The sequence below is a fragment of the Ostrea edulis genome, chromosome 1 (genome assembly GCF_947568905.1).
Source record: "Ostrea edulis chromosome 1, xbOstEdul1.1, whole genome shotgun sequence".
Classification (NCBI taxonomy): domain Eukaryota; kingdom Metazoa; phylum Mollusca; class Bivalvia; order Ostreida; family Ostreidae; genus Ostrea; species Ostrea edulis.
Window position 1 is genome coordinate 16,045,222 of NC_079164.1, and position 21,483 is coordinate 16,066,704.

The following is a 21,483-nucleotide window of genomic DNA, read 5'->3' on the forward strand; positions in this document are numbered from 1 at the left end:
GGTACCTTCAAAAACTACACAGAAATTCAGAAGAGTTTTTGGCAATTTGAATTATCTACCCTTGATTCACGCTTCACATTTATTTGTGTTTAGATTGTGACGTTTATTGTGTAGTGGGTATACGCAGCATTCTGCATCGAAATCCCCAGTTGCAAACGACAGCAGACGATGAAATACATCAGTTTTAATTTCAAATGCATTGATAAGAATTTTAAAAGTTTGAAATACATTTACAGTAACTGTTGCATTTCAAATCTTTAAAAAACGTTGCTTTTTTTCATTGAGAGTTCAAATCACACTTAAATCACATCCAATCCTTTCTGGAGAAAAAAATTGTTTGCATGTTACGTAATGTTATTTCGGATTTCAAACATTTCGGTTGAGCATCACTGTCAAAGAGACATTATTTGTCGAAATGCGCATCTGGTGCATCAAAATTGGTACCGTATAAGTTTTACACATCAGATAAATATCATATGGATGAAAAGTGGAGGATATGTAGAATATTTTTAAATTAAAAACTTTCAAAACTTTATTAAATAAAAAATGAAGGATTAAATGGACTCTAACCCGTGATTTACAGATCAGCAGTCAACACCTATCCGGATCGGCGATTAGATTTAAAATGAATACTGTAGATTCCTCATTTTACGCGAGTACTTATCATCGCGAAATGACTCATGAACGTCAAATCGCGAGAAGATAAATTCGCGCGAGTGCTCTGTTATCAAGTGTTTTTGTATTTATTTTAGCAATATAAAAATAAAAGCGAGAAATATTTTTTCGCGAGTGATGTTTCTCGCGAAATTATACGATAATAAATTCCTCGCTTATATTTAGGAATTTACAGTATACAAATATTTCGGATATTTATAATTTCATTTGTTTCTAAAGGAAGTCGGCCATTATAACGATGAAGTATAACTCCATGATACCAGTTGCTTGGCGAAAGAACAGTCGCTACATCGGATGGACGCGGTAGCGGGATCTCAAATCGAACTTGTGACATGATCACTTCCCAGTCGTGAGACGAGCGCTCTTATTACTAGTCTACCGGGCCACGACTACTCCTTTCTGTAGATTATCTAGATATGTTTTTACAGGTATAACTGCGTGGGATGTTTTACGTTAAGTGAATGCGTTCGACTCATCTTTCCAAGTCAAGGGTTTCTGATCCGCTCAGCTCCACCTGGAGCGAAGCAGATTAGAAACCATTGACTTGGGAAGATGCGTTCGACTATGAATTGACATTCTAGATATCAATTTTCTGTGCGTATCTCGAGGTTTGTCATTTATCATTCCATTAAAAGTTTTATCTTTATAGACCTCATGCACTCCTTCCTATCGGACTGATAGGATGGCAGTAAAAACTTGATCTAGCATCGTTTAGAGTTTAGAAAAATCAGGGTTGAATTTGTTAGGTTTAATGGCCTCAGACAGTGCATTCTTTTAACTTTAAACGGGACATACACCACTCACAAGATTTAAAGCCACCGCTGAATGGATCCCCACCACCATTAGAAAATGGAGGCGTGTCTGATGGCAGTTCCGGTGTTGTAGCAGGGCGAGGGGCATCGGTTTTCATTGGTGTAGTTTTCGGCGGTGCAGCAGTTACTTTCTGGGACGTTGGGGAATGTGTATCCGGTACAAACGCAGTCGATGACCTTGTCCTCTCACTCAGCATCGTGGTCCTTTCTGTCCACGGAACAAATCTTGTCGTCTTTTCTGTCTGCGGATCAAATCTTGTCGTCTTATCCGTCTGCGGATCAAATCTTGTCGTCTTCTCCGTCCACGGAACAAATCTGGTCGACGTGTAGGTTTGTGGTTCGAACTTTGTGGTAGTTGGTGGCATGTATTTTGTGGTGGTCGGTGGTACGTATTTTGTTGTAGGCGAGACGAATCGGGTGGTTGTTAGATGAGAATGTTTCGTAGTAGGCTTTACATTATGTGTCGTGTGCGGAATCTTTTCTATTGGAAATAAAACATATACTGTACTATATGTCAAAATATGACAGAAGTATAATCTCAAATTCAAACAGTCATATTCATATTTAAACAATATTTCAAGCTGTTACACTCACTGTGTTGACAGATGAATGAATAATGATAAAGGAAATTAGAACATGGGCAGTCATGCCATCGAAATCCATCCTCTATACGCATCAATGCACAGTCCTCCAAGTCACCGGAAGCAAAGATAAATCCAGACTGGGAAGGTCCTTGGCCTGGCTCAAAATTAGTGTACGGCATACGAGGGTCACCTTCAGGGAAATATAACAGATTTAGTATAGCCTTACAAGTAACATATAACAGATTTAGTATAGCCTTACAAGTACAGAAACATATAACAGATTTAGTATAGCTTTACAAGTAACAAAACACTTATTAGGTTTGTTGCAGAAATTTCTCTGGTTGTTAAAGTCGGTAGAAGGCGAGAGGAAATCGAATTTCAACAACCGCGGAAAGTTCTGTAGAGTGTCAGTAACAAACCTAATTTATAGTATTATTATACCTCAGTATGAGAATGCCATGCAACGCGTAATCTGATTGGTCTAGACGGTCACGTGCAAGGGAGGACAAAACTTCATATCTCCCTCTCAAACATCATATTTCCCCATCATATTTACCACTTGGGCAGCCTCGTGCATTTTTCATAAATTTAACGTAAAGGTAGACGAAGTGTATTGTGACGTCACAATAAGTTCGAGTCATTGTACTTTCAGAGTTCGTAAGGCACAAAATATGCGGGTCTCTGATACACAGTTAAACTCCTCGTCGAGGACCCATTACGTCACCTACGAATAGACCTCTCCTATCTGACGCAGCACAATATACAGATTTGTATATTGTGAGTCCGCGATTATCACGCAGCCAAATAACACTAAAGAAGTAGTTCGCAGTTAAAAGTTTGAAGATATTGATATTAAGAGCATTAATATAAAAGTATGGATTTATTTTAAACATATTAAAATGATCAAAAGATCATTAAAAAGTAGGAAGACTCTGTTCAATTTATTGTGTAAAGTAATGAACTTGATGTTTACGTTCTTGTTTTGAAAGTTGTTTACGTTTGACGTTATGTTTTTTCGTCATTCTACAGTGACGTCACAGTATACGCGGCCTAAGAAATCGCTATCCCATAATGCCTAAGTGGAAGAGTTTGGTTTGTGAGCAAACGAACTCTGGTGGAAGTTTGTAAATCGCCTGGTTTTGGTTTATACAAAAACATGCAAGTAAATCAACATTCATGGAGAATGGAAATACGAAAACTGGTTGTCATATCACTATATTTCGTTTTTGTTGGTTTTTTTTTTTTTTTTTTTTTTTTTTTTTTTTATCTTTTATACGTTGACGGCGCGGTGTTACCGTTAGGGCAATCTCAGCTACATACAATGTATAGATGAGCGGACTCCAATTTCAAACGCACTTTTGTAGTTTTGCTTTGTTTCGGTATAATAAACAATTTATTGCATGAATGTTCGGGAGATATTATAGGGTTATTGAACTTATATTGGTGAATATTGGCACGAGTTGGCTGTCAAAATGCACGAGCTTGCGAGTGCATTTTGACAGCCAACGAGTGCCAATATTCACCTATATAAGTTCAATAACCCTTTTATTATATAGCTAAAGTATTTAGTTGTTAAATTATATCCCTTTTCACTCAAACCACTCCAAAATAGACGAGAATTCATCAATATTGGCAGTGTGCAATAACAGCATGCATTTCTTAACTGTTCAATATTTAACCCGTCATTAATGCATGACGCAAACTGATTTTGTAAATTGGGACATCATAATATATGTACAGTAAAACATTTTGCTTAAGTAAATATCAAATACCGGCTCTGTTAGATTCTGAGGACCGTCGTCTGCCATTTTGGCTTGTTTACGTCGTTACGGTAACGTCAATATTGAACGCTCATACTCGGAATGTTTCGGGCGCATACAATTTACGCAATGCAAAGTTAGCGTTCAATAAATTCTCAGGATATTGAACGCTAACATTCTCTAGATTTTACGCAGATTTTATATTAGACTATTTATTAGCTATATGATAAGAAGATTTATTCACCCAAGAAAAATCATATTCCTCTCGGGCGTTGCCCTCGGGGAATATGATTTTTCTTGAGTGAATAAATCTTCATATCTCCCTCATTATCACGCAATAAATGTATAGCCTAATATCAGACGATGAGAAGCAAATGTTAGACTGCAACATGGCGTCTAAACCTGTCTGTTTGATGTTTACACGAACGTTTCACCATTCTTTCGATGATTCATTATGCCGCAACAACAACAATGGCGATCGGTCTGAGCAGATTCGCTCAGACTACAGACAGGGAGCGAGGATTAAAATGAATTAAACATTGAAAGGCAGCGAGAGTTTTCAAAAGATATTTACAAGAGAAGGGTAACTTGACTGGTTTTGAAAGTTTTGACGATGTTAACCTTGGTGAATGTCTGGATTATTCCTACAAGGGTCTCCATAAACACTGATAAAGTTGACTGGAGCTACTACAAAGCAAACTTACTTTTCTGGTCCTCGACAAAACAAAACACTTAACAGGTTTTTTACTGAATGTCAACAGAAAGTTGTTGGCTTGTTAAAGTCAATAGAGGACTCGGCTTCGTCTCGCCTTCTATGGATTTTAAGAACCCAACAACTTCCGTAGACAGTAACAGTAATAATGAAAGCACAAAAGAAAAACACAATAATTGTAAGTAATTCATTACCTGACACCCATCTCCAATGGGATTCCGAATTTAAATCCGTCGCTCCGATCCAAAATCCATCTTCTTCCGACTTCTGCTTCTGCGGGAGCAAATTTACCCGAATGAACTCTTGCATCCTAGCCGTTCTGGGCTGTACAAGGTCACCCCCCTCCTTGATGCATATTTTTCTGGCAGTCTCCCAGTCCCAATTACCGTAGTGGACCTTGAGACAGTAATCTCCATAGACATAGAGATCTCTCCTACTTAGCTGGTGAGGACAATTTGTTGTGTCTGTGCAAAGCGCTGACAAATAGAGAAGACATGGTATTAGCCTCAGTGTATGATCAGTGTCCTCAAAGAATTATATTAAACAAATCAGTGATATCAAAACAAAGCTGATATTAGTTAACATTATTTGTATTCAGTCACCTCAGCATTTATATGATGGAGATCCATCCTTGCCATATCCATTTTAAAAAGTTCAATAATAATAATAGTAAAAAAATAAACAGTCTTTTTCATTGCATGATCTCCGAGATATTGACAAATATGAGTCATTGTTTAATCATTATCATACTGTTTACAATGTCAGATGTGATAAATATCATTTACACAACATGGCGAGATTAAGGGGCTCAAAACAACCATGGAGCTATCAGTTACTGAGCACTCCGCGTAAAGTGTATGATAAAGTTAAATCAGTACATTTACAGATAAAACGTTCATGAATTTCATCGAACCTTCTTGTATGTGCATTGTGTAGTCTTCAGATCTTAGTAATGTTTTTATAAATTGATAATCTTATTTTACATGTATCAGGAATCAATCCTTATGGAGATCTACTGTCGTATCGAGCAAACAAACACATGGCTGAAGACTTATTTCTAATACCACGCTATTAGTGTATAATTATTGATCTTAAAATAAATTTTAAGATTATGTATACATTTTATCAAACATTAGATGTGTACGAAATGAACTGTTCCATCCTTCAAAATAGCCCAGAGCTACTCTAAGGTCGCTGGATTTACAAAAAATTGTAGAGACAAAAGTTAAAAAATACATCATATAATGATTTTATTTCAGCTTACATGTCCGAAGGCTATCGCTGTACTAATAAAAATATTCAGGCTAAATCGAAAATATACCCTTTCCTACAGAAATGCTAGACAAAATGCTGGTGTTTTAGGGGGGGGGGGGGGGCTCGGAATAACTAACAACACCGGTACCTGTACAAGTTTCTCTATACACCTCTGTGATAAACCCAGCAATGTATTCAATAACCTTAAGTTCGTTTGGTACAAATCGAGATAAAAAGGTTGACAATTCTTTGTTCAAATGCACTGAACAATATGGAACTCCTATCAATTGAAAAGATAACAAAAACAATCCCAAGAAATATGAAAGTACGAAATGGAGACTCGCCACAATCTCGTGGTCGTTCTCACTCTGTTATATATCAGTCCTTTATAACGCCCACGACGTATGTCTCTTGTTTCATCATGAGCAACATTTTACACGGGTAGAGGTTTTTGAAGCCGATGATCGATAATAATATTTTTTGTAGACACGTTGTTTCGAAAAAGAAACGGATGTTGTTATCCTGAAATTCAAAATCTCTTTCTGCTGTCGTTTTAGATAGTGATACATGGGGTTTGGATACTGTTCTCACCTAAATTCATAAAATTGTGTGCATTTTATTAAGCTGCATGTTTTTCTTCGGTGTTGCTTCATTCATACAATGAATAATATACAGAACCGATGAGAGGATCAAAGAATGGTGGATGTGGGCTAAAAAATACAAGTATCCAGGTCCTTTTTTGTGCGTGTGATTTAAAGGAAAACATCAGAGATTGTATTAAACAAATAAACGAAATAATCTGTCAAAATCAGTATATAAAGAACGGCCTAACTATGTAATGCTTGGCACAATCTCTGATATTTTCCTTCAAATCACACGCACAAAAAGGACTGGATCCATACTTGTATTTTGTAGCCCATATCCACCCATCTTCGATCCTAGTTAGACCGTTTTTTATATACTGATTTTAACACATTATTTCGTTTATTTGTTTAAAACAAAGACCTCATGGCGGGTGTTACCAGTCAATAGGGGATGCTTACTCCTCCTAGACACCCTATCCCACCTGCTGTTTACAGGGATCCGTGTTTGCCCTACTCTCGAGCTTGTATTCTTAGATTGATCACTGTTCGAAATCTTAACCTTTTTTCCATTGATTAGCTGTAGAATATTTGTTTTTCTTCTAGAGGCGTGATTTTATGATCATTCCCATCACCTCGGGGGGGGGGGGGGGGGGGGGGGGGGGTAGAGAGACGAGTGATGGGCGAGTTAGTGCGTACGTAATGCTGACGTAGAATAAATACGGTTTGATTTCACATATAGACTAGCTGTTCTACTTAGTGCTCTTATCCCCTTTCAATAAATCCAGAAGACTGAAACAGATAATTTCGTATGAACGAACACGGTTTGATACTTGACTTGTGATTAAAGGATATCGAGTTCATATTTTAGGTCACGTGTCAAAACCCAACTATGACTTACTATCAATCACACGGATCTCATACTGTATCATATCTACACGATCGATAGTACAAATGTAATTACTACATACCTCCGTTAATGAGGAATAAAATCGCAGTCCAGTATTTCAGTTCCATTTTGGAGGTCTTTAAGAAAGGTCGCTGTTCAGAAGAGTCCAGTCACCTATCCTAAAGGTCTTACAAATGTTATAAACAAATGATAACGGTACTATTGTAAATAATTTAGATAGCATCAATTCAAATGTGTAAAGTCCAATTTGGACCAATGACATTTAATCTAATAGTTAGGAAAATAATGTACTTGAAATCCCGCAAATACTCATATTCAATATTTATTTTCAAAGCATCAGTTTTCGGTGCGATTCCCACTAACAGTGTTTTAAAGATGAGAAAAACGTTAGAATCTTGATTTTCGATCTTCTTCATGGAAAACACTAAATAAGAGACTTAGCTTGAATTAAAGCGTAAAATGATCCTTTTAATTTCTTGTAGAATGCAATATCGAAAGTTGACCAAGTTTTAACATATTATTATAAAGTAGATCTATTATGAAGGTCATTTGAGAAATCATAATTGTAAAACTTAGATAGCAGATTGTTGTTCTATTCAAATTGTTACCTGTGACCGTCTTCAGTGAATGAATGAAGTAGCTCTAGGAACCACTCTGAAAATTAAGTCATAATCATAGAACTTTCATCAAACTGTATCTTATTATGTCTCCCCTTCAAAGGGGAGACATATTGTTTTTGTCATTTTTCTTCTTATTCTTCTTCTTCAGCTAAATTTTGTCCAGGCCCTAACTAGAGAACCCTTTGACTTTAAGACTTCAAACTTGGAACATAAGTCGATGGTATGGAGGAGGGGTGTCCGCCTCCAAAACTTTTGACCTTGGCCCACTTATAAAGTCATGGTCAATCTTTTACGTCAACATATAGTCCAGGCCAATACCTGAGAACCCTTTAACATTACAATTTCAAACTTGGAACGTGGCAAGAGCCTCATTGGTTAATATCTAAGCGGAAGTACATGTGACGTATTAGTCATTCTTTAGACATCCATGCTCGTGGAAGGACGTATTTTGCCGACGTCGGGATTTTGCTGCTCGAGTCGCTCAACATATTAGAAAAGGTTATAACCAAGCGACGTGGGTTTTATTAAATTTATTAAGAACTAAAGGCAATGGCAGATCTGAAATTAACAAATCACACACCACATTACATATGCAACAAAATATACAATTACATAAATTCATATTCGTATTTCCCTTTAAAGAAGTCAAAATATTCCAATGAAATGTATATGATCGACTTTATTACTTTACTTCAAAAAGTAACAAAATTTATAGTCCTTGATCAAAAAACGGCCATTTCATAGTAGAGAAATATACTGATAAAAAAATAGTTCAACGTACATAATTATCAATCAGTTAATAATAAACATTTCAAATATATACCTTAAGGTGTGGCACAACGGTCAGCTACATGTATAGGTCTACTCCCTCTAAAACAAATTTCCCGCACTGATGAAAAAGGACGCGAAACTTATTTATAGAAGAAAAAAAGTGATTAAACTGGTTTTAGCTAGAGTGAGTGAATTCCAACAACCAACCTGGCCAATAGAATGTTGTGAATAGATTTCATTCAATTAATATAGCACAGCTTAGTATTGAAAAATGTAGAAAATTCAATTAGATATAAAGATCACCCTGCCACAGGTAATTAAAATTTTTATATGTTATTGCCTTGGTGGCGGAACCTTGGTGGTTCTCTATAGGCCTAGGTGGCCATAATTTTACATACCTAGGTGGTCTCGTGTTTAGCCTAGGTGAGCAGTATTAATTGCCTTGGTGGCTGAGTGTTCGATTGTGAGCCTTGGTGGTTCTCGTTGCAGGCCTAGGTGGCGAAATATACATTGATTATTTTACATATATCGCTGGCGTTACGAGATTTTTGATATAGCCTCAGGACATTTTTTGAAATTGACCTAGGCGGTCATTTTTCATAGAGGCGGCAAGTATTGAAGTAGCACGTGCATTCACTGACTTGTGTATAGTTTACCCGGTGGAAACAGTTATGAATCTTCAAGTTTATTCATTGTGTTTTGAATGGTATTTAAAAAAGCATTCATTACGTGATCTTACACTGTTGGAAAATGAGTTTTAAAATATGTGAAATTTACCGGGAGATATGTGTTTGTAAATCAGGATAGTTATCTCGCTTGTTCTAGTTGTGACGTCACATCTGTGTGTACACATGTTTTGATTTGTTTGTAGATGGTTCAACCTACTGTTTTAAAAAAGAGACACTCTTTGAAAGGGGTGAAACTGTTACCTGTTTTAAAAAAGATCAGAGGCGGAAAACCAGAGAGGTTGAAAGAATTTTCTACAATTTCGAAAGACAAGAAGACAGAAAATTTGGAATTCGAGACTTTGGTCAACACTATAACAGGAGAGAATGTGGCAGAGCTTCTGGAGTTGGCAATATCAATCTTTCTATATTGTATTATTATAAGTTATGTAGTTTAAAAACCTTGTTTTTTTTTTTAAAGATAACAGTTTAATTACTTGATACTTGAGGGTGAAAGACCTGTTTGAATTTTACATATAGATCTACCAACATTGGTATCATGTTAAATACATTCAACATTTTATGGATGTAGTAGTGTTGGTAGTGCAAACTTCTAACTTATAGTAAACCTATTATATTATAAAGAAGGAAGGATACACAATATATTGATGATAATTATTATTAATTCTGAAAATGAATACTTATACGGCATGTGCTGAGTTGTAGGCGATAATAATTTACATGTACTAAATTCTCATTTAGGGAGATATGTCACTGTAGAGGAGGCAAAATGGATGTTGCATTGTTTGATAATTTTTGCAAATGAGGTGGTACAACCCAAAGGACAAGTACTGGACGAGTCAATGGGGCCTGGTACTAGTGTTTCTACTGGAGAAGCTGGAAGTAACTTCAGAATCGTCAGGGACTTCTAACTCTAAGAAAAGAAAGCATGATGGTGATACAAGTTTAGAAGACAGGGTTTTGTCATTGGAGAAAACGGCAAAAGTCGAGATGATTAAGGAGCTAAAAGAGAAGGTGAGGACTCTATGCCTTCAGGAAGATCCCAGTAATGCCCTGATTTTATTGACTTTAGATGAATTGGCTAAAACAGCTAGAAAGATGGACCATGATGAGGCTGATATGCTTGAAGAGTTATGTAGACAGGCTAATAGATATCAGACAAAGTTACAAATTTCTAATTTATGTCTGTCAGTGTTAGGAGGAAAAGTGGCAGATGCTATTTCTAAGGCAATTTCTAAGTGTTTAAAGGAGAAACCTGAAGCTCAGAATAACAGTAAGAATGAAAATTTTGATACGCAAAAACGGCCAGAATCTCCTTTGAATAATTTATATCCCTATCAGCCGTCTATGATGTATCCTATGATACCGGGCATGTATCCCAATATGTTTAATATGGGAGCATCTAATGGTTATACGAACCAGAGTTATCGAGGGGGCAAGCAGAATTATAAGTCTTTTCGCCCTAAGGGCCCCTGTCATTTTTGGGACAGCAATACACATTTAGTAAAAGATTGCGAGAAAATGAAGCTTGCAAAAGGAAATAAGTAGATGAATGACATGTCTCTGCTATTTTTGTCATGTAGATCTGATTGCAACATTTGATTTCTTTTGTTAGACAAATGTATTATGTATGGATAGGATATGAACAGGTGAAATGTGTATTTTTTATATGTACAGGTATGTATGAATATCATAAATGAGAGACTTGTTTGTATGATAGGAGTGAATTCTTTTGTCTTGCAATCCAAGGGACACTGATGCTCTAGTGATTTTTCACGTGGATTGTAGGCGAAGGGATTCTTCCTTTCGGAGTGATTAGTGCTGGTTGTGTTGTCAGGTATATAAGATTATAATCAATGATTATAATTTTACAGAGAATGAAGTTTGTTCCAGACAGTATGTTTTTCACGAAAGTTCCGACTTGGGAGTTGAATAGTGGTTTCAACCCTAAGAATGTGAAGATTAGGGAACAACCGGCATGGATTACACTTGAAGGAAGAATCCCTTTACCTACAACCCATTTACCTCTCGCAGAGGAAGTAATTAATGGTGACTTGAATTTTGATGTTAACTCTTTACCTTTAAAGGAAAACACTACAATTCAAACATACCTCCCAAGCAGTATTTCCATAATGCTAGCATTTGTCAACAGCATTCTGAATTTATTGCTATGGAACTCACAGACAAGATTCAGTGAGGGGCGATAAAGCTTTTAGGTAGAGTTGGGGAGTGTCAACCCCCAAGGATAGTTATGCTCCTTACAGTGGAACCAAGTAAACCTCGTTTGTGTCATGATGAACGGTATATTAACTTGTGGATAAAAGATCTGCCTTTTCGATTAGAGACTTTGAGGGATATTCATCGATTAGTGGACAAGAATGCTTTGATGGTTACTTGCGATGAAAAATCAGGTTACAGTCATTTTAAAATTGATGAGAAATCTCAAGAATTTTTCGGCATTCAATTTGGCGGATTTTATATGGTGTACACAACATTACCGTTTGGATGGAAGGCTTCGGCTTTTATCTATCAATCGATAGGGATGTGTGTTACTTCGTATCTCCGGAAACTCTCAGTACGTAATTCTCTGTATTTTGATGACAGGTTTGTCGCTACCAAGGGGGCTGATTCTGTAGGCATCATAGTTCAAGAGGAAGTTAAGAGGCTTGTGTATGGTTTACTTGAATTGCTGACAAGGTTGGGATACACTCTTGCTTTAAGTAAATGTTCTTTGAGGCCTTCAAATTGTAAGAAGTTTGTAGGATTTTTAGTTGATTCTAGGAAGCATGCATACTACCAGAGGATAAAAAAAGCAAAATTCATAGAACTAGAAATCATTCTTGCTAAGGAAGAAGTTGATGTTAGAACATTGCAAAGATTTGCTGGAAAGTGCATTTCCACGAGTCTGGCAATTCCAGGTTGCAAGTTATTTTGTAGAGAGGTAAATGCTGGAATTTCTCAGTGTTTAAAAAATAGTAGGTCTATAAAAGTTTCTGGATCTCTGAGGGAGGAACTTGAGCACTGGAAATTTGTAAATGATTGGCAAGATTGTTCTAGGTGGAGACCAGAATTTCACAAGAGAATTTCAATTTACACAGATTCTTCTGGTTTCAGATATGGGGCCTCTGTAAAGTTAGGGGAGGAAGATGCAAGGTGAAGATAACGAACAGTAATCAATCTCATAACTCCTACAAGCAATACAAAATAGATAGTTGGGCAAACACGGACCCCTGGACACACCAGAGGTGGGATCAGGTGCCTAGGAGGAGTAAGCATCCCCTGTTGACCGGTCACACCTGCCGTGAGCCCCATATCCTGATCAGGTAAACGGAGTTATCCGCAGTCAAAATCAGTGTGCCAAGAACGGCTTAACAATCGGTATGAAACACGTCAGACAGCATTTGACCCAATGCGAGGTTGTATTGACGAACTAGATCGTTATAACGACCATAAAATTTGCGAAATGCTGACTTCAATCGAGACTGTTGAAATCCCTGTACCATCAACTTGTTTGTCAGTAGCTTACCTCGATTTAAAAACTGACTATACCCAGAAAAAGCTCTTGCATATCGAATCAGTTGAGATATATAAACACCATATGCAGGTGATAATGGAATATTGCTACATAAATGTGGGAAGTTGACGATGGAGAAGCTGAAATCATCCCGTTTGTCATACAGTTGAGTTGTTAGTTTGCCGTTAATGTCTACTTTCAATAAAATATCTAAGTATGAAGCAGAAGTGGACGACTCTGTGGTGTCCTTTATTTCGAGCTCACAGGGATATATCAAATCGACATATGAATGCAAGGTGAAGATAACGAACAGTGATCAATCTCATAACTCCTACAAGCAATACAAAATAGATAGTTGGGCAAACACGGACCCCTGGACACACCAGAGGTGGGATCAGGTGCCTAGGAGGAGTAAGCATCCCCTGAATGCTATCATTGTTAACAGACAAAACGCCATCGATATATCTAAAAGTCGAATTGAAGGTCACAGCGAGAGATTTTTTCTTCTCACGTAGAAGTTTTTGAATAAATTCTGCTTCATATGAATATAAAAACAGGTCACCTAACAAAGGAGAACAATTCGTGCCCATGGGAATTCCAACAGACTGTTGGAAGACCTGATCACCAAAGACCACGAAGATATTGTCAATGAGGAACTCTAGCATATTTTTTATTTCAACTTCAGAGTACTTGTGCGTGGAATCAGAGTGGTGTTTAACAAAGTAAGTTTTTGAATGACTGATCACTAGATATGAATATTTCCGTTTTCCGTTTTTGTTGAAGAAGCAACTGTCTATGATGTCAAAAAGTCTAGTCTTTAATTTATCGTGAGGAATGGTCGTGTATAGTGTTGAAAAGTCATAGGTTTTAATGCTATTGATTTGGGAAAAATTCTGTGATTTTAAGTTTACTAAAAGTTCTTTAGAATTTTTTAGAATCCACATTTGATTAACACCACTTCTGGCATATGTAGTCGCACAGTAAGATGTAGTTTTGGGGGTTTATTGGTTAGAAAATACATGTTAAGGAGGCAGATGTAAGTTTGAAATCCTTGGTATCGTTTAGTAGTGTGATGCAAGATTCAAGGGTGGATGTGTACACCGATAGCATGGCTGTTACTGGTTCTTGGAATGGTCAGGGTAGCAAATGTAAACAACTTAACGATATCTTAAAAGATATTTTTCGGTTTATTATAACACAAAATGTTGATTTACGTCTGACTTTTGTGTCATCTCAGTTAAATGAGGCTGATAACCCTCTCGGATTTTAAGTGCTGCTGACATTATGCTTAGTGACAAGTCATGGGTTTTGGTTGATACTATATATGGTTCGCATTCAATAGATTTGATGTCGTTGGATTCAAATGTAATGAGGTCAAAAGGGGGTGTACCTCTAAAACATTTTACACCCTGGGCAACTCCTCTTTCAGCAGGGATTAATATGTTTTGTCAGGACATCAGAGGAGAAACAAATCCTTATGTTTTCCCTCCTTTCGGGCTAGTTTTTCTGTCATTTGTTTGCTTGAGCAACAATAAGTAACGTGTACTATTAGAGTCCCTAAGATTGAACCTTTACCTATGTGGTGGCCGAAGTTGCTAGCCAATTCAATTGGATCATTTTGTCTTGTGTAAAAGGTGAAAAAGGAGTTGTCAATATTCCTTCTAAGAAAGGTTTTTGTGTTGGATAGTGTAGGTATGAGATGGCCTTTGTTTGCTTTCAGAGTTTTATTCGTGTGAAATATTGCTGCGTTTGTTAAGATTTGGTTTTATATTGCAGGATAAACGATGAGAGATTGAGATTGACTGGGAAGTAATAGATAGGAGGCTATCAGAACTGGATGAGAGTAAAGTTTCTTCTTTAAGGCACAAAAAGAAAAACAGTCTTTTGGGGTCTTTATCGGGTTTTTTGAGAGCATCTCCAGAATCGCCAATTTTAATGTCATGCACTCCCAATGATATTCGTAGGTTTTTAGTTTGGAAAGATTCAAAGGGGAAGACTATAGTTCATGCTATTGATTGTGAAAGGTTAGGTTTGAGAGGTGATTTTGAGTGCGGTTGTCCTAAACGGCTTGCTTCAGGGACAGTAGAAGGTTTCATTCAACAGTTGATTAATATATTTGACGATTATGGTCGTAGTAGAACATGGGATCTGGTGTCTAGGACCGGAAACCCTGCAGCATCCCCTCTTGTAAAAGAATACCTTAAACTGATAAGGGAGGAGCAGGCTAAGGCTCATATGTTGCCAAAACAGGCTAAACCAATTTTCTTATCTAAAGTAAAAACAATTGCTTTGTTTATAGGTAGGGAGTTGGGTAGATCTGATTTATCACTCAGAGAGAGATTTGTTTTAGCTCGGGATCAGGCATGGATAAAAGTTCAGTTTTTTGCGGGCGATAGGGCCAGTGATTTATCGATGGTAGTTTCTCAAAAAGTTAAGGTTTCAAGGCATGGTACAGGTTTGGTATTCCAGCATACATTTGGTAAAACATTGAGGGGTGAGAAAGGGAAGACAACTCTTTTGTAATCAAAAGATGTGAAGACCAAGTGGTTTGCCCAGTCAAAGGTTTGTTGGATTATTTTTTGTTCGCAAAGAAATTTAATGTTGATCTGTCAAAGGGATATTTGTTTCGAATAGTGTCGGAGAATGGAATGGTTTTGGATAAAAACATTAGTTATTCTGTGGCTTGCGAGAGGCTGTTATACTATCTTTCAGTTTTGGGCATTTATGAGGGTGAGACACCTCAACGTTTCAGATCTGGTTGTGCAATTACAATGGCTCTGTCTGGTTCAGCTGAGAATGCAGATCAGGTAATGAGGCATATAGGTTGGTTCGGCAAATCAAGCGCGGAATACTCTAGTAGAATGCATACAATGAGGGGTGAGAAAGTTGTTGCATCAAACTTAGCGAAGTCTGTATCTCAAGGAGATATTATTGAAACAGATTACAAGAAAAAAGCAGACTATAATTCTTTGGGGAGAGCATTTAATTAGCTTTTGAAATTATAATGATGACTGATCAAATTCACTGCATAATGATGTGTATCTGATTGCTAATGATGTATTATGTTCATTTGGTATGTATGGTGCAGATTTGCTAAATATGTAGGTGATTTAATTTTCTGCATGATATGAACCTCAAAGGTTATTATATACCAGTACATGTATATTGTCTATTTTGTTTAATACAATCCATTATTGTATAATGGTTCGAAATAGATTTGTTATTCTCATGTATTTTCAACATTGTTTTTTCCAATAAACATGACAATAGATTGTTTTATTTTTATTTTGAGTATTGGGAAAAGGGTATTGTAGATTGAATGGAAGAGGGAGATTGAGGAAGTGCAGAGTTTTTTATGCCCAAAACTAAACATGATCTGAATGCTGGAGGATATTAAACACTGATGATAGGGTAAGAGCCTCATTGGTTAATATCTAAGCGGAAGTACATGTGACGTATTAGTCATTCTTTAGACATCCATGCTTGCTTGTAGGTAGCGTACACCAGTGGGATGATGATGATGATTCACTTCAATTTTCCCACCCACACACTCTTTATGTATGGTTGAAATGTGATTTGTAGGAAATGAACTATTTACCAGTACATCCATAGTAAACGTGCAAGTATCACTATTTTGGGTGATGATGATGATTTTGCATTTTGGGTCCTAATATCTATATGCTGTAAAATATTAGTCATTGGGCCATGTTTACTATGGATGCAATGTTAATATCACCCTACATTCAGATTTCTCTCTGCAGAGTTTTTTATGCCCAAAACTAAACATGATCTGAATGCTGGAGGATATTAAACACTGAGGATAGGGTAAGAGGACATAGATACAAGGTGCACTGCACCAAAATTTTTGACCTTGACCCCTTTCTTCATTCAAGGTCAAATAAAGAAAAACATGAATAGACCATAACTTTAGAACCCTTTGACATTAAGACTTTAACTTAGAATATGAGAAGGGGGAATGAGGAAAGGGGGATTTCCACCAAAAGTTTTGGCCTTGACCCATTTATAAAATCAATGTAAATTTTTTATGTCAAAATATAGTCCAGACCAAAAGCTGACTTGACAACCGTTTGACATTAAAACTTTAAACTTGGAATATGGAGAGATAATATGGAAGAGTGCACCAAAATTTTTGACCTTGACTCCTTTCTTCATTCAAGGTCAAATTAAGAAAAACATGAATAGACCATAACTTTAGAACCCTTTGACATTAAGACTTCAAACTTAAAATATGGAAAGGGGGATTTCCACCAAAATTTTTGACCTTGACCCATTTATAAAATCAATGTCAATTTTTTATGTCAAAATATAGTCCAGACCAAAAGCTGACTTGACAACCGTTTGACATTAAAACTTTAAACTTGGAATATGGAGAGGTTTTATGGAAGAGGGGTGCACACCACAAACATTTTTGACCTTCATCCACTTACAGTGTCAACGTCACTCTTTTACATCAAGACTATAACCTGAGAACTATTTGACATTAGGATTTCAAACTTACAACTTAGAAAGCAGATATTAAGACAAGATGTACTGTACCAAAATATTTTACCGTGACCCATTTCTTCATTCAAGGTCACTCTTTTACATCAAAGTATAGTCAAGACTATAACCTGAGAACCCTTTGACATTAGGATTTCAAACTTACAACATGGAAAGCAGACATTAAGACAAGATGTACCGTACCAACAGTTTTGACCTTGACCCATTTCTTCATTCAATGTCATGTTTAAAAAACTTGATGATTTCATAACTATGATTTGTTTGACATCAAGACTGCAAACTTGTTATATGGAAAGGCAATATTGAGGAGGGAGTGCACATCACCAATATTTTTGACCTTGACCTACTTACATTGTCAAGGTCACTCTTTTACATCAAAGTATAGTCCAGACCATAACCTGAGAACCCTTTGACATTAGGTTTTCAAACTTACAACATGGAAGGCAAATTTAAGACAAGATGTATTGTACAAAAATGTTTTACCTTGACCCATTGATTTTGATGCAAGCCGTTGTTATTGCCTCTTACGCTTGCACTCATTATTGTTGCCCCGGTTATTAGACAATCAAACTTTGAAGGGGAGACATCTGTTTTTTTGTAAAAAAAAAACCCAAAAAACCCAACAAAACAATACCCACTAGTTTCGTTTTGGAACTTACAAAAAAGAAATTATTTCAATTTTGGAAGTTTTCAAAGACCAAATAAGGCGTTAGATGAATCTGATTGCTAGGAAACAAAGATATATACAGCTTCTGATTAACGATGTAGGTAGCGATGTAATCTACTTTCTGGGAGTTTTGAAATCAGTCTAATATCACCCTCTAACCTAACTCACTTCACGACATTAAACAGGATGGGTTTGTGAAACACCGATGCCACCGTATGGCAGCAAAGTTGATAATGGCCAAGGTTATATTTTTTCAAAAGTAGTGTCTTTCTGTCAGTGTCATATCTTTATTTTACAATAAAAATCTGTATTTATCGTTATTTTACAATAAAAATCAGTATTATGACTATTTGTCATAATGTAGATTTTTATTGTTATATAAAAATCATCTTCGCTAGCCAAGGGTTTACGATCCGCTCCGCTTCTCTACAACCCTTGGCTGCGTTAACACGATTTTCGTAGCTTTTTAGAGGATGGAGATCCCATGGGGATCCGGGTTATAATAGGTCCTCAGTACCCCTTTTGCTTGTCGTAAGAGGCGACTAAATGGGGCGGTCCTTCGGATTAGACCGCAAAAACCGAGGTGCCGTGTCACAGCAAGTGTATCACGATAAAGATCCCTCCCTGCTCAATGGCCATAAGCGCCGAGCATAGGCCTAAATTTTGCAGCCCTTCACCGGCAGTGGTGACGTCTCCATATGAGTGAAATATCCTCGAGAGCGACGTTAAACAATATTCAATCAATCAATCTAGAGGATGGAGAAAACAAACTGTTTGGTTCACATCATGTTCAATGAAAATGCGTTTTTCAACCACACTTTGTGTGTTGTTAAAATAAAAATGGCTGCAACCAGTGAGTTACATTGTTTTATATGTAAATCATTTAAAATCAATAAACTTTGCACAGTCTACACACCATCATGGTGTATGAAGACTATGAAAATCTGATGAAATGGAAGCATTTTGAAGACAATAACTAATTATTTACACATTCCTTCGTCTTGCACGTGGTCTTACGTAACACGCTCTCTGCAGGGGACTTGGCCTGCATCCAATCATATACAGAAAATTGTTCTCACGAAATTCTTGCTAACACAGCCAAGGGTTGTAGAGTATGGAAAGCCAAAGGGTTCAATATTCTATCTTTGTAATTATGTATCTGTTGTTCCTAAATGCGCCATCGGTTCAATGTAAATAGAAAAATGTTAATCGTTATCTTGACATTTGTAGTGCATAACAGTCTATTCGTCATTTGAATTGCGTAAGATGTAAATGGAATATATGTTTGTGTAGATGCGTAACAAGTGAATGCATTATTTATTTAATGTAAATTTGAAATTGGATCTTCGTCATCCGTAGTTGAGCATTTGCACATTGTAGTTTGTTAAGGTAGCAGGGGACAGTTTCGCACTATAGGCCCGGTCAACTTTTTCAAAAAATGGAATTACCCCGTATTTGAAGTGATATTACATGTGTAAAAATGTATACAATAATTTTAGGATGCATGTCAAATGTAACTGAGTGCTTCGTAAAAATGTTGATATACAACATGTAGGTGTCACGATGATTCCTAGCATATAGATGGGTGCAAATACGAAACTAAGACACGTGGTCAGTTGCTGAAGAAATTCCGGTGAAAACATGCAGGGTCTAGCAAAAGGTCTGTAGCTGTGAGGGAAGGTGGATGGCCCCATATGAGAGGTAGATTTTTGAGAAGGGCAGATAGGGTTCTTGATTGTGCACAGTGTCTAAATCCCCATGTTTGGTACTGTGATGGTGTGGGGGTGGTGCGGATTAGCCCAAATGAGGGAAAAGCAAAGCAAAAAAGGGGAACCTGCTCAGAGCATGTTTTGTGCACCAGCACCAGTATTTATAGATTACATGTAATTTAGGGTCATAATTTATTAACTACACTAATATGAAATACAAGTATTGACATAAAAGGGAAATATGATTTTTCATTAGTCTGTCATAATCTGACTTTGGTGTATACCCCCTATCCACATGTTTCAAAACCAAAGAAACTGTCCCCTGCCACCTAAGCCTATGCGAGTTGTGGTAAATGTGTTTTGGTAATCCGTCCGATGTTAGTTCGACATTCGCATTTGCGCAATTCAACATTTGTAAATTGTTCTACCATTATGACGACAGAGGGCGCGCGCTACATCGTATCTTTTAGGAAACAGACTATAGAATCATATAGGAGGACCAGTTAACACTCGGGACTACTTGGGTGTCTAGCACACTCAACATTAACTCTAAAAGTCGTTGAAAATGTGCTACTGAAGTAGTTTGATCAGAGACTTGATGTAGAACATTGTTGTAAGCATCAATATAGATGACTGGACTGATTTTTTCCCATGAGTTTACTTTAAACAAACAGTGTATGCCATTTAGTAACCATATACCACCAGGGACGTTACATTTATTTGTGCGAGACCAAGAACTCTTGTACATATTTGCTTTGATTGGGATTGATTTTCGTTTTCGCGCCCCTTCCCCACCATTTTTGCATTGCTGTCACTGAAATACGTAATTCACAATATTAAATAGTTAATATGTACATTGGGTAAGAATTCTAAAACACGCAAAAACTATTCTGGTTTCATAGGCGTCGGAAAGTGGGGGGGGGGGGGGGGGGGGCTGAACCAACAAAAAAGTTTCTACGTCGTTTGGGGGGGGGGGGGCTATTATGTTTATCTCTGCAAAAAAGTGGAGGGGGGGGGGGCTAAGCCCTTCCCTAGCCCCCCCCCCCCGGTTCCGACGCCTATGGGTTTTATATTTGTAAACAAAGTGAATCAGTTATCATTTACCAGTTGTTTTCATTAAATGACAGCCAACCTTGAATGTAACATATTTAAAGTTTTTATTTAAAGGGCTATTTTTCCATAATTTTTACTAGGCCAGGCCATAAAACCAGTCGCCTGAGCCATGGCCTAGATTTGAATTTTACATTATTTCCACAAGCACTTGTTTCGTATCTGATCACCCCCTTCTTTTTCTCTCCACAAGATAGATAACTCAATTTCAGACACCCCAATTTCAAAACTCCTATAGTTTTGTTAAAAATGTATCATTAATCAACATTACCGGGGGTATTTTGATATAGTTTAATTTGAGATACTTTTCTCTTGTCAAAAAAATTGTTCCAGTTGTCCTCTGTCAAGCCTCTTTATTGTAAACCACTGATTTTGTCTGTTTAAAGCAGAGAAAGAAACATTATCTTTTTATTTCATAGTCTAGCTGATAGAGGTTATTTATAAACCTTGTTGGCCACATATAGAGTCCTTGTACATATATGTAAATATACGCTTCCTAGACTCTAAATATTTAGAGGATGTAGAAGTATTCTTGCACTAAATTTTTTACTCAAAGCAAACACGAGAATAGAGGGGAAACAACTGAAAATCCCATGA

The 21,483-nt window shown here is 36.9% G+C and overlaps 1 protein-coding gene and 1 pseudogene across 1 annotated transcript in view; one reads left to right on the forward strand and one right to left on the reverse strand.

The window, feature by feature from the left end:
• LOC125661883 (macrophage mannose receptor 1-like) overlaps nucleotides 1-7,508 on the reverse strand; it is a 26,635-nt gene extending 19,127 nt beyond the window's left edge. Inside the window, exons 1-4 of the mRNA XM_056152902.1 lie at nucleotides 7,350-7,508; nucleotides 4,738-5,019; nucleotides 2,082-2,261; nucleotides 1,480-1,968 (exon numbers count right to left, since the gene is read on the reverse strand). Coding sequence (XP_056008877.1) covers nucleotides 1,480-1,968; nucleotides 2,082-2,261; nucleotides 4,738-5,019; nucleotides 7,350-7,395 — 997 coding nt within the window. The 5' untranslated portion in view covers nucleotides 7,396-7,508. The remainder of the gene's footprint in view (nucleotides 1-1,479; nucleotides 1,969-2,081; nucleotides 2,262-4,737; nucleotides 5,020-7,349) is intronic.
• A 2,042-nt stretch (nucleotides 7,509-9,550) lies between these two features.
• LOC125645430 (uncharacterized) lies at nucleotides 9,551-15,898 on the forward strand (annotated as a pseudogene).
• Nucleotides 15,899-21,483: the final 5,585 nt, after the last annotated feature.